Source organism: Ascaphus truei, chromosome 13, assembly GCF_040206685.1.
Source record: "Ascaphus truei isolate aAscTru1 chromosome 13, aAscTru1.hap1, whole genome shotgun sequence".
Taxonomy (NCBI): domain Eukaryota; kingdom Metazoa; phylum Chordata; class Amphibia; order Anura; family Ascaphidae; genus Ascaphus; species Ascaphus truei.
This window is the reverse complement of record NC_134495.1, coordinates 50,385,368-50,398,854: the sequence shown is the minus strand read 5'-3', so window position 1 is coordinate 50,398,854 and position 13,487 is coordinate 50,385,368. Positions and strand designations below refer to the sequence as shown.

At 44.1% G+C, this 13,487-nt stretch overlaps 1 protein-coding gene across 10 annotated transcripts in view; it reads right to left on the bottom strand.

Moving 5' to 3' along the window:
* Positions 1 to 2,795: 2,795 nt before the first annotated feature.
* ADCY4 (adenylate cyclase 4) overlaps positions 2,796 to 13,487 on the bottom strand; it is a 42,973-nt gene continuing 32,281 nt past the window's right edge. For all 10 annotated transcript variants that reach the window (XM_075569170.1, XM_075569169.1, XM_075569173.1 and 7 more), the window contains 12 exons: positions 10,837 to 10,934; positions 9,432 to 9,516; positions 9,079 to 9,216; positions 8,707 to 8,796; positions 8,359 to 8,543; positions 8,097 to 8,181; positions 7,542 to 7,700; positions 7,226 to 7,372; positions 6,899 to 7,006; positions 6,612 to 6,726; positions 4,606 to 4,730; positions 2,796 to 3,868 (listed from right to left, as the gene is read on the bottom strand). In XM_075569170.1, the coding sequence (XP_075425285.1) occupies positions 3,701 to 3,868; positions 4,606 to 4,730; positions 6,612 to 6,726; positions 6,899 to 7,006; positions 7,226 to 7,372; positions 7,542 to 7,700; positions 8,097 to 8,181; positions 8,359 to 8,543; positions 8,707 to 8,796; positions 9,079 to 9,216; positions 9,432 to 9,516; positions 10,837 to 10,934 (1,503 nt within the window). In that variant the 3' untranslated portion in view covers positions 2,796 to 3,700. The remainder of the gene's footprint in view (positions 3,869 to 4,605; positions 4,731 to 6,611; positions 6,727 to 6,898; positions 7,007 to 7,225; positions 7,373 to 7,541; positions 7,701 to 8,096; positions 8,182 to 8,358; positions 8,544 to 8,706; positions 8,797 to 9,078; positions 9,217 to 9,431; positions 9,517 to 10,836; positions 10,935 to 13,487) is intronic.

The following is a 13,487-nucleotide window of genomic DNA, read 5'->3' as shown; positions in this document are numbered from 1 at the left end:
CGCGCATGCTGCGTTCCTCCACTCGTTCCTCTGAACGCCTCTGGAGGAAGTCTCACACTCTCGCAGACTTCCTTCACTACAAATTTATGCTATCCTGTTTCAACTCTGCCCTCTCGCAAGCTAAACAAGCCTACTTTTCTGCACTAATCAACATGCACAAGTCTAACCCACGCCGACTGTTCTCTGTCTTTGATACTCTACTCAAACCACCCTCAGCTGCCTCTCCTTCCTCCATCTCCGCTCAGGACTTTGCTGACTATTTTAAGGAAAAGGTGGAATCCATACGGCAGAACATCCCCTCTGTTTCTTCCCCCCATCCTACACCTCTTCCTAACTCTCCTCCTGCCTTCCTTGAGTCTTTTTCCACTGTCTCAGAGGAGGATGTGTCGCTGTTGATCTCCTCTTCTCCCTCTTCCACTTGCCCTCTTGACCCCATTCCCTCCCATCTCCTAAAACCTCTAGCTCCTACTATAATCCCTACGCTTACACACATTTTTAACTCCTCCCTCTGCTCTGGAACCTTTCCATCCTCCTTCAAACATGCAACAGTCATACCATTACTCAAAAACAGCAAGCTTGACCCTACCTGTCTTTCTAACTATCGACCTGTCTCCCTCCTGCCTTTTGCCTCTAAACTACTTGAACGTCTTGTATTCTCTCGCTTGCTCCATTTTCTCAACACCTATTCTCTCCTAGACCCTCTACAATCTGGCTTCCGCACTGCTCACTCCACCGAAACAGCCCTCACTAAAATAACTGACGACCTCCATGCTGCCAAAGACAGAGGTCATTACACTCTGCTCATATTACTCGACCTCTCTGCAGCATTTGACACCGTGGACCACCCTCTTCTCCTCCACATTCTCCATACTCTAGGTATTCGGAACAAAGCTCTATCCTGGATCTCATCCTACCTCTCCCATCGTACTTTTAGTGTCTCTTCTGCTAACACCTCCTCCTCCTCTATTGATCTCTCTGTGGGGGTACCCCAGGGCCCTGTCCTGGGACCTCTTCTCTTTTCTCTGTACACACTCTCTCTAGGTGACCTAATAACATCTTTTGGGTTTAATTATCACCTCTATGCCGACGACACACAAATATACTTTTCAACACCTGACCTTACACCTGCTGTACAAACCAAAGTTTCTGAATGTCTCTCTGCTATATCATCCTGGATGGCCCTCCGACGCCTTAAACTCAACATGGCTAAAACAGAGCTCCTCATACTTCCTCCCAAACCTGGCCCTACTACCTCCTTCCACATTACTGTTGGAACTACAATCATTCACCCAGTAGCCCAAGCACGCTGCCTAGGGGTCACATTCGACTCCTCTCTCACATTCGCCCCTCACATTCAAAACATTTCTAAAACTTGTCGCTTTTTCCTCCGCAATATAACTAAGCTACGCCCTTTCCTCTGTTGTTCGACTGCTAAAACTCTGACTCAGGCCCTCATTCTCTCCCGTCTTGATTACTGTAACCTCCTGCTGTCCGGCCTTCCTGCCTCTCACCTGTCTCCCCTACAATCTATCCTAAATGCTGCTGCCAGAATCACTCTACTCTTTCCTAGATCTGTCTCAGCATCTCCCCTCATGAAATCCCTCTCCTGGCTTCCGATCAAATCCCGCATCTCACACTCCATTCTTCTCCTCACTTTTAAAGCTTTACATTCTTCTGCCCCTCCTTACATCTCATCCCTAATTTCTCGGTATGCACCATCCAGACTCTTGCGTTCTTCTCAAGGATGTCTTCTTTCTACCCCCTTTGTATCTAAAGCCCTCTCCCGCCTTAAACCTTTTTCACTGACTGCCCCACACCTCTGGAATGCCCTTCCCCTCAGTACCCGACTAGCACCCTCTCTATCCACCTTTAAGACCCACCTTAAGACACACTTGCTTAAAGAAGCATATGAATAGCATTCTGAACACATGATACATAAAGCTTGGCCCCCTGCAGACGCACTTACCAGAACTCCCTCCTACTGTCTCTGTACGTTCTCCCTACCTACCAATTAGACTGTAAGCTCCTCGGGGCAGGGACTCCTCTTCCGAAATGTTACTTTTATGTCTAAAGCACTTATTCCCATGATCTGTTATTTATATTATCTGTTATTTATTTGATTACCACATGTATTACTACTGTGAAGCGCTATGTACACTAATGGCGCTATATAAATAAAGACATACAATACAATACACACACACACGTGTATACACACACACACGTGTATACACACACACACACACGTGTGTATACACACACACGTGTGTATACACACACACACACACACACACTATCCCCAGCACCACCACATCAGCACACCGGCATATATATATATATATATTTATATTAATACTAATCACATATAACGTTAAGTGCACGTAGAAAAAGTATAGCATTACGCATCAATGTATAGACACAAAAACAAAGCAAAAGCCCCACATACTGTAAGTCCGGTACCGAAAAAGAAAATCAATCAAATTGTATCCGTTGGTGCTGCCTTCCAATGCAGGCAACAAGTTGTCCAAAAGCTATCCAAATACAAGGAATGTTATAATATCAGCATTGTGAGTGTAACTGTTTAGACTTAAGATACAATACACTTTTCTATTTAATATTACACTATATATTTTTTATTTCTGTTATCAGTGTGGGTTACACTAATGCACTTTCGCCTTAAAGTGGAAAAGAAGAAATATGAAAACTCGACTGAATACGTTTGAGAATACCGAATGACATTTTTGTGGTCTTTGCATTTTGAGATTTTGAGATGATTTCCAAACCCAACAATAGTATTTAATAACAAGAGTTTATTGTGATGAATAAATACAAAGGGAGCGACATGTTGAGGTGTATACATAAATATATATTACATTATGTGTAGTGCTGTAATGAGAGCTGCTATGTGTATAGATAACACCTCCTATTCAGGTATTGCCACATGTGGGCAGCCCAGAACTCTCTCTTCCTCTTTTAAATGGACTCAGTTATTTTTAACCTGCCGGGGGCTGTGATGCATTGCAGACCGATATAACAGAGGCGTTCACTGCAGTGCACAGCTGCCATAACACAAGCAGAACTCTTTAACTCTTTGCCTCTGACAGTTCTCTGTTCACTGGCTGGCTGTTTGATCTCAGCACCTTCTCATGTGTCTCTGTTTGACCTGGATCTGCCATTGATTCTTCCTCCCCAATCAGTGAGAGTGGCACACCCAGGGATCCCTTATGTCCGCATCTCTTTGAAAGATCTAACTGATGTATGGATGAGGCTTTGGGTCCAGACTAGATCTCAGGTCTCATGGTTTTCATGGATAGAAGCAGAGGCGGCAGAGCTGCAGTTCTAAACCTTGTGCTTTATGGCAGGGTTAGGTCTATATCTGGCATGGATGATTTTAAACTGTACCCTGGGAAGCACAAAGCAGAGTACTTTTCCTTGGCCATCATAGACAGTGTAGGTCTATAGTATCCATGGCACTGGTAGAAGTCACAATCTTTCCTTCCAATTAAACCTGGCCACAGTAGGCCCAAAGCCTTCCACTTTCCTTGTAGCAATGTCAAAAGTCTTCCAATTAGCTTCTCCCATGAGACCTTCAGATTAGACCTATGACTGAAGAAGGTGTCCTGCTAGGTTGTCTCACAAGCTTTATTGTCAGAGTCTTCGTGTGACATTTCTAGCAGATTGATCTTAGGAAAGCCTCTCTTTAAGTGTCTGAGGCCTTGTTCAGAACATTGCCCGGGGAACTTGAACGTGCCAGATCAGTGGAGACAAAATAGGTACAGAGTTGACCTTTGCCCTTGACCTTGATGACACCCCGCCTTTCGCAGGTGTATCCCAGCTTCTGAAGGACTTTGGCAGTTTCTTCCGTGACCTGTAAAGCAGAAGAATGGGCCCAGAAGAAGGAAAACAAGAGAGTGTTACAGGTAACATGCTGCAATATATAGCGTTACAAAGTATGCCTATGTATTTCCAAGCCCCAAATCTCCTCTCCTTGGAGTACTCATGTAGTCATTATGTGTAATTTACTCAGTACGGCTTGCTAATGCAGCATGTTAATTTGTAAGCACACACTGTGCTTATTTGCCTGTCATTACCCAGAATCCCTGGCTGCAGTGGAAGCTCTGTTAGGTAAGTGATAATGGGAAAAGACTGGGTTACAGACTTGTCTGAGACATGCAAATGCACCACACGTATTATTTTTTTATTTACTGTACACATTAAGAAGCATCTGAAACAGTAACTGCTGCATTGCTGAATACAGACAGTGCTATATAAGGCTGCGCTTATAGTGCTGGCGACGTTGCGTCAAAACAAATGCATTGTCACCGTCGTCGGAGCTTATAGTTCACGCGACCAAGCAACAGCGCTACCAAAAATCTGGTAGTCACTGTTATTTGATTTTTTCGGCGACGGTCTCCCCTTGTGACCAGTCAGAGAGCTTCTCCGTCCCTCTGCCTTCCCCCTTTCTGATGTCATGGCCATGTAGCCAGCGACGTCGCCTAAACTTAAATTGCAACTATCGCAATGGCGACGGGTGACATCATCGGTCGGGTCGCCATCGGCGGCAGTATAAGCACAGCCTAAGAATTCCTGGATGGTGGATGTTACCTGGATTTTACCCAGCACTCCGGTGCTGTCCATCCGACTTGCCACATTCACAGTGTTGCCCCAAATGTCATACTGCGGCTTCTGGGCACCTATAACGCCAGCCACCACTGGCCCATGATTAATACCTTCAGGAAGGGAGAGGGATATAGGAAGGGAGAGCCAGGAAGAGTGTGAGAGAAAGAGAGACACAAAGGCAAAAAATAGTGCGACGGTAAGGGGGTAACCAGGCTATACAATAAAAGTTAAGCCCATCTGGTTACCACTGAGAACCGTAGGTCCCTGACAGCTAAATAGCACCATAAGCCAGGTGCCAGGTATCATCGCATGTAAAAGTTAACCTGATTTTCCACTTTTCATGTTCCCTTTGTCCCAGACTCATGAAACTTTCTGTGTGTAAGTTTTAGGTGGGATATTTGGGTAGAAATGCAATTGTTTTGCTTGCAGGACTTCTGGGGCCATAGTTACAGATTGTCCCCTAACTCTCCCCGGAGAGCAGGCATGATTCGCGGTGTGAGTTACACCAGGGCTAGCTAGTGTCCCCCAGACTCCATCCCAGTCCTATTTCCTTTACAGATATGGGTCTCCCCGATATCCTATGTATTAAACTATGTTTTATTATGTTTGATGCATTTGTTATAAGTCTCTATGAAGCCGGCCCGGGCATCCACGTAGGCACCAGCAGGTCTGTATAGAGTCCGTCAAAGGAGAGAGGATGTCCAGAGGTGAGAAAACAGTTTGGTGGGCGAGAAAGGGCGATTGTCCAGGTCCGGAGAACAAAGGGCACCCAGTGGGGACACCTTTTGAGTCTGCCAGACATGGCAGAGCCTGCCCAGCGGGTGGCAATGAGGTAGCCAGGGGAGATTCAGCTCGTAGGCACAACTCCCATTGGCTAATTCGTATTTCCCGCCCAACCGGCTTTTTAAGCCGGCATGGCACGCCTCCTCCTCTGATGTCAGCCAAAGGACGAGCCCCTATTCCTATTGGCTGGTGGGAGGGAATTCCCCCGCTCTGATTGGCACTCCTCCTACCTCCATGCTGAGGATAGCTCAGCAGAGTGTATGTAAGGAGATGCCCCAGTCAGAGAACCAGACCATCTAGTGACTTGTGTTGATGAAGCTAGGGCGGGCTTTACAAAGTTGCTCTGTCATGAATAGCAGAGCAACCGGCTTCGTTTTGAAGCCCTGCAGAGACTGTCAGACGCGAAGTCCAAGTTCTGAAAATCGAATGTAGTGGTCACGGCTACGATCTCAAGCCGCAGAGAGGACCAGGAAGCCCGGGTGTTTATCCCGGTCAGGGTAAGCCTACCGAAGCAGGTGCCCTGCACCTATTTGAGCCTAGATTTCACCCCAGTAAGTGTGATTTTGTCTGTATTTTGTGTAATTCCTTGTGTTGTACGCGGGTTTACCCGAATAAACTGCATTTTGTTCTACCACCTTGTTTTGCCTAATGAATGATCCCGGTACTAATAAAAATAGTGTTAAAAAAAGTCCTGGTCTCCCGTGACATATACACTGGCGACACACTTTATTCGAGCTCGGCTAGTCCCACGAATTCGGGTATACCCGGGTGTATTGAGGTTTGTGACTGTTTTCTGCCCGAGTGCATTGAGTTATTTTCCAGGCAGGGATTGAAGCATTTTATTCCCGCTGGCTGCAATACTGCACAGTACATATATATATACTGCATTACAATTCATGAATTTATGCCATCTGGTAGACACGCGAAGCATTGCAGCCTATTAAATCCTAATCATTATCATTTAACAGATCAGCCGCCCGTCAGCCAGGCATGAACCCAGGCTGGGAAGGCAAACGCAACGGGGCTTGTCAGAGGTGAGGAGCGGTGCATTCCAGGTATCTGCCAGGTACATACTGGGTATTTGCTCGAATAAAGTGTGTCGGTGCAGTAGAACTTTAAAGAGAGAGTCACGTGATGAGGAGCACATGAATGAGGGATATTTTGGTGAGTCAAAAGGGGGCATGAGGTGGAGGTATTGTGTGACTCACCCACGCGGAGTTTGAAGTTGTTAAATGAGTGTTTATTGATCACATCCAGTTTTCCAATCAAAGCGGTTGCAAACTCTACCATGATGCCGATGTGATTATAATTCCTGTCCCCATCCTGTGAACAAGAGAAATAGACACTGCAGTGTTTAGCAGACTAGAATCATTGGAACTAGGTCTGTGTTGAAACAGCAGTGGGTGCTGCAGAGCAAGAAACACTAGTGTTGACAAAAAATTTGGGACGTAAAAGTAAAATGATGGATAGGTGGGAGCAGTAGTATGAGAATTACCTGCAGGGTTTCTTGCCCTGGTGTGGCATTTAGTCCCGTTGCTGCCATGTATGCACTGCCAATGGTCTTGATTTTTTCCACACTGCTAAACTTTGGCTTTGAAAGCAACTGCAAAGAAAACCACAGAGAAAGTGACATGAAGCCTTGTGTATTCTTCTCCCAACGATGTGTTTCATAGGAGCCCATATGCTCACCCCACAACATCACGCATCAGGAGCTTATAGCCCAAGCCCCACCCAACATTCCCATGTCCCAGCAGCCCATATAATGCTCTTCTAGGCTCTGCACTCACTCGTGACTACATGCGAGGTAGACCCTGCTCCTCACCTCATCAAAGTCAGCTATGATCTCATTGAGCAGTCTCAGACACTCCAGGCCCTCGTGGTTCTCATCGGACTCTGAGTAAAACTCCTTGAAATCAGGAATGGAGGCAAACATGACGCAGACACAGTCATATGAATGGTAATACAGGTCCTACAGAGACACAGGGAGTGACACATCTCCATAAATGAACCAATAAAGGATAGCAGTAAAAATGGGTTGAATCTCAGGGATTTCCTTGAAATCACCCATGATTTCCCTCTAGAGGGATACCAAGGACACTCAAGTCAGGCACTGACTCCCAGGCTGCATCTTAAGTTACCTCGTTCCTACGATTCGTCCCTATAAACTGCTGGGCCACGTCAGCTGGAAGGACGTTCTCCAGCAGAACCCGGTTCAGGTTCTCCAAGGTCTCAATCCTCTCCCGCTCCATCTTAAACTTCCTCTTCCACAGAAAATCCAGACGACAGTAATACTCATTCTACAGGAAGAGTCCCCAAAAGACTGGTTCATATTTATCTGTCCATCCCAACCTTCCGAGGACTGTGCTACCTGTCCTGTTCTGTCAATAATCTCCTTTTATACCCAATAGTGCATTCATGCAGTGGTCAGTGTTTCCATCTAATGGCAATTGGTTCTCAAAACTCTCCTGAGTGCTCAGACCTAGAACAGGTTTTTGAGGTAACCAACCAACAGTCAATTCATAGGCAAATCAGTTGCAGGCAGCTGTGCGCAGATGCATTGGTTATCCCTAAAGTTTTGCATGGCTGGTGATACCTGATTGGAGATTTGAGAATCAGTTCCTCCAATTATCAGTTTTTTTCTCCAATGGCCCACTTACTCATATCAAGCAATGGCTTGTATCTCTGTCACTCACCTGTCTGGCCAATGCCAGGAGGGTGAAGAAGAAGATGAACAATGCGATGCTCCCCATGAGCTTTGGCTCTTTCAGGACTCCAGGTCTAATGAGAGAGGAACCCAGCTGTTACCAGGAAACATGGGAAAATGTAATAATTCTATTTCCCAGGGATCTCACTATAACATGTGACTGGAACACTCATTACATTCCTCATGGGTCCACACTGTATCATATTACACAACATCCATCATTAACACAGGGATGACAGTTCCAACCATACCCAGGATAGCTCTGGTTCATATACAGCCAATCAACGTAACAGTCGGACAGCCAGCTGTGTGTGTGCAGGAAGATCACATTGTATATCACCAAAGCGATGCTCAGTAGAATCAGCTTGACTTCAAAGTTCATGAGCAGAAAGGCAGAGCAGGCCAGGAGTCCCAGAATGCAACAGTACATGTAATACTGAAGAGAGGAAATGGAGTTAGATAAAGATCCCCATTATGATGAGCATCTAAATCATCATCATAAAACAGTTATATTAGCCAAATAGTCAAAGGCAATTAAACATGTCAGTAATCTGATTCAATGTATCCATTAATTACTAGCCTTCTCCTTCTCCACTGACCGGAAGGCTGTAGAGGGCCTGAGGTTCTGGGAGCAGAGTTAACGAGGAGTTCAAGGGGAACACTGGACAGGAAGAGTCCGGCAGGAAAAACTAAAAGAAGGCGAGAGATCAAATGCCATTATCCGTATATCATCAGCACAAATGTGGTGGAAAGACCCATGGGAGAGAAAAGGAGAGGCGCATAGAGTCCTAAGAAAAAGGAAAATGAAAGAAAAACCAAAAGAAAGGAAAGAGAGAGAATGAAGACAAATCAAAGACCATTAAACAGAGGTGGTAATTCAGGGTATACTGAATTACTCCTGGAGAGACACACATACCAGTGAGTAGCAAAGAGTGGGAACCCACAGCAGAAGGAAGAATGGGGATAATTACCAGGTTGAAGACTGCCATGACCAGCACGGTGAGTATTGTGAGGACCCCAAGGGGCACTCTAAGCCAGGGCCGACTGGAGAGAGCAGAGGAGAGATAGGGCACCCAGTGCAGAAGCTGAGGACCCTTCAGGATAAATTTCTGTAGAAGGGGACAGGGCTGTAGATCATACGTATCACTCCAAATCTCCCTGTTTATATACATAGCCTTAATATTACCACAATCAGTCAATGACATCAAAGCAACCAGCACCAGTCATTAATTATCCCCCAGCGAGTTCTCTCTCATGTCAGATAATATGAGAGGATGAGAAAGGAATTCTCTCTCTGGATATTTATCCTGGATCCCTTACTTACAGCCAGGTGTCCGGCGAAGCAGATGAAGAGGAGCAGTAGGAAGAAGAAGAAGGAAATGCCGTACGAGATTCCAAGGGCTGCATTCCTAAAGTCACAAGACAGAATTTAGGACTCCAGGAGGGCAGGACTCCACAATGACTACCCAAACCAGAACATACAAATAAGGAGAGTTATAGGGTCCCTCAAGCTGCAGGGAGACAGACAACATGCAAGGTTAACCAATAGTTGGCAGGGACATGCTACATATACTACAGTACAGGCAGTCCTAGGTTATCAGACACAATGCGTTACTCAAAATGGCGTTGGATAGCGAAACGTTGTAAAGCGAAACACATTTTCCCATTGGAACACTGTTAAAATGAAAGATATTCCCGGGGTTGAGAGTAACACAATATGGATATGATAGGTATAGATGTGTTCTCCTTTGGGATTGAGATCCCCAACTGAGAGGAGAACACAGGTACACAGACAGGACAGCTGCGGAGACCACCTGACTAAGACGATGTAGGAAAGGCAGTGATATGTCGATGGTGAATAGTGGGTAATGCCTGGAGCGGTGCCCCTCCCCCTTCCCCTTTTTTATTATTATTTTATTATTATTTATTATTATTACTATCATTGTTGTTATTTCTGGCTGAGTAGGGCCCGAAAGGCCAGAGATTTTTTCAAGTTATATAAAAATGTACAGTTGAGATTACTCTACAGTTTACATGCATTGTGTATTGTACAGTGTATCTTATGTCTGAAATTTGCAATAAAATCTAAGTTACAAAAAAAAAAAAAAAAAATGAAAGGTTCTGTTCCTGAAGGCATTTTTAATGCTAAAATATACAAAATATTTTACGCAGACAATAAGATATGCAGCACACACAAATTATATAGTGCATATACTGTATTATATATAATATAACATAATATATAATATAATATAAAAATATAATATATTATATAGTATAATATAGTATAATATATATATTAAATACCCAAACAAATTTGCAAAGCGTCGTAAGAGGTTTGGATAAGCCGTTTTGGCATTGTAAAAATGAACATAGGTATGCATTGCATAGCGTTGGATAAGCCATTCGTTGTAAAACGAAGCGTTGTAAAACGAGGACTGCCTGTATATGACTTTGATTGGGTCTGCTTCTCACTCCGTTTATAAGACAGAGCCTACCATAGAATTTGTTTACAAAAAAGTAGGACTTCTCGGAGATCTGCTTCTGAGTTTTCTCATAGAATGTTTAGACCTTAGTGAGAATTGCATTATCGTAGTTGAAAGCAAAATGAACAGATCTGTTTGACTTGTGGTTGAATACGGAAATCGTCTAGTTCTCATATTCTGGAAGGAGGAAGTTTGCTTTTGAGCGTGTAATCAAGTGATGTTGCTATCCTAAGTTTCACTTACTTATGAGACACCAGCATCTGGACGATGAAGTTGCAAGTGAAGATAAAGAAGCAGCAGGCTGTATAATACTTAAAGGAGGGCATATCCGAAAGCCGATACTGCAGAAAATAACCATGTTAGGAGCAATTACTGACTTGTAGAGTGTGTTGGTATTTTACTCCATATAACATCTCCCTATAATACCTTTAATGATATGTATTCGTAGAATATTAATAAATGTAAATGATGCATTTTTCATCTGGAAACATGTAGTGTCTCATACCTCAACTCTAAATGAAAAATGTAAAAAAATATATATTTTATAAAATATATAGTCCATAAAATGATTTCCAAATGACAGGATAGGAAGTCTAATAGCAAGTATAAATAATATACCTACTAAAGAGTCAGAGCTGACAGAGGAAGGAGAACTAGACTATTGTACTGCTGTCTACACACTCATTGAATCCACCAGGGGCCAAAGTGCCCAACTGGTAGATCCAATATGTTTCTCTCCTGCATAGTCTTGAATCGATTCCCCCCCCCCCACCCACCCCGAGTAAGGGGTGAAATGTGTTCCAATCCCACAATGGTCTTCCTGTCCTGTCATTTGGAATTCATTTTAGGAATATATATTTTATAAAATATATTTTTAATTTAGATTTATGGAGGTATGAGACACTGCATGTCTCCGGATGAAAAATTCATCATTTACATGTATTAGTATTCTAGCCATACATATCATTAAGATAATTAATTTACCTTTATCAGATAGACATGTTGGATCTGTAAATTAGGCAAAAATGCATGTGGGTGGTCTTAAATCCTCTAACAATATTGCATGTATATGTCATGTTTCTTATTTTATGTATTTACATAATATATATTGTACATTTTATTGTGTTTACTAATATTATAAGGTCAAAAATGTTTAATACTAGTAGTATATACTGTCTTCTGTTATGATTGTCAATGGATATAGATTTATGTACAGTAGCGACATACTTTATCGCACTAAATGCCGGCGGCATGCCGGGATCTACCCCAGCTGCCGCCAGTAATATCCGCGCGCCGCCGCGTTTCCCACACGCACCCCCCCTCCACCTCGCGCGCAATTTACTATCCTTCCGGACCCCGAGCCCGGCTTCTGCTCTGCCCCTCTGCTTCCCCGCACCCCCGCTTACCTTAATTTGATGTCCAGGGGTGTCGGGGAAGCCTGGGGAAGCCGGGGAAGACGGGGAAGCCGGGCGCGCCTGTGACTGTGACGTCACAGTGCGCCGCCACGCGCCGCGGCTACCCGCTTCCCAGCCTCATACAGCCAGCGGCATTTGCTCGAATAAGAGCTGCCGCTGCTGTATATATATATATATATATATATATATATAAGAAAAAAAGAGGAGAGAGCGCACGCCCCATAGCGTAAAATTGTATATTTAATGAGGGGAAGGGGGAGAGGGGGGGTAAAAATGCACTCACAAAAGTACAGATAAAATAGGCATTGCGTGATAATAATCACCACCATCCGGTTGCTGCTTTACATCCTTGGGGAAATAACTGATCTCAAAACAGGATGGGCCAACGTCCCAGCAAGTGTCCCAGCAGATTTCCAGGGCCAGTAAAGGTGTAATGTCGTTCCAGAGTCCAAAAAAATGGCTCCGTGTTACCAGGCCTCTGTAGCACCAGCGCGTGGATCGGTGTGCTCCAGCGCTCTGTGATGACGTAATGTCAATGCGTCCAACGTGATGACGCTCCCTGACGCGTTTCGTCACTCACGGGTATATATACACACAGTTGTGTGAAAAAGAAAGTACTTTTAAAGATAGAAAAATAAAGCCAAAAGGGGGAAGCTATGTGTGAAAAACTAAGTCCACCCTTACTGCTTCCATAGGAATTAAGATGCTAAATAGCAGACAGGTGCTGCTAATCAAATGCCCTTGATTAATTGATCATCAGCAAGTGTGACCACCTCTATAAAAGCTGACGTTTTAGCAGTTTGCTGGTCTGGAGCATTAAGGTGTGTGTTAACACAATGCCAAGGAGGAAAGACATCAGCAATAATCTTAAAGAAGCAATTGTTGCTGCCCATCAATCTGGGAAGGGTTATAAGGCCATTTCCAAACAATTTAAAGTCCATCATTCTACAGTTAGAAAGAGTATTCAAAAGTGGAAAACATTCAAGACAGTTGCCAATCTTCCCAAGAGTGGATGTCCCAGAAAATTCACCCCAAGGTCAGACCATGCAATGCTCAGAGAAATTGCAACAAATAAAAAACAAGAGTTACATCTCAGACTCTATAGGCCTCAGTTAGCATGTTAAATGTTAAAGTTCATGACAGTACAATTAGAAAAAGACTGAACAAGTATGGGTTGTTTGGAAGGGTTGCCAGGAGAAATCCTCTTCTCTCTAAAAAGAACATGGCAACACGGTTTAGGTTTGCAAAGTTGCATCTGAACAAACCACAAGACTTCTGGAACACTGTCCTTTGGACAGATGAGACCAAAGTGCAGATGTTTGGCCATAATGCACAGCGCTACATTTGGCAAAAACCAACACACAGCATATCAGCACAAACACCTCATACCAACTATCAAGCACGGTGGCGGAGGGGTGATGATTTTGGCTTGTTTTGCAGCCACAGGACCTGGGAACCTAGCAGTCATTGAGTCGACCA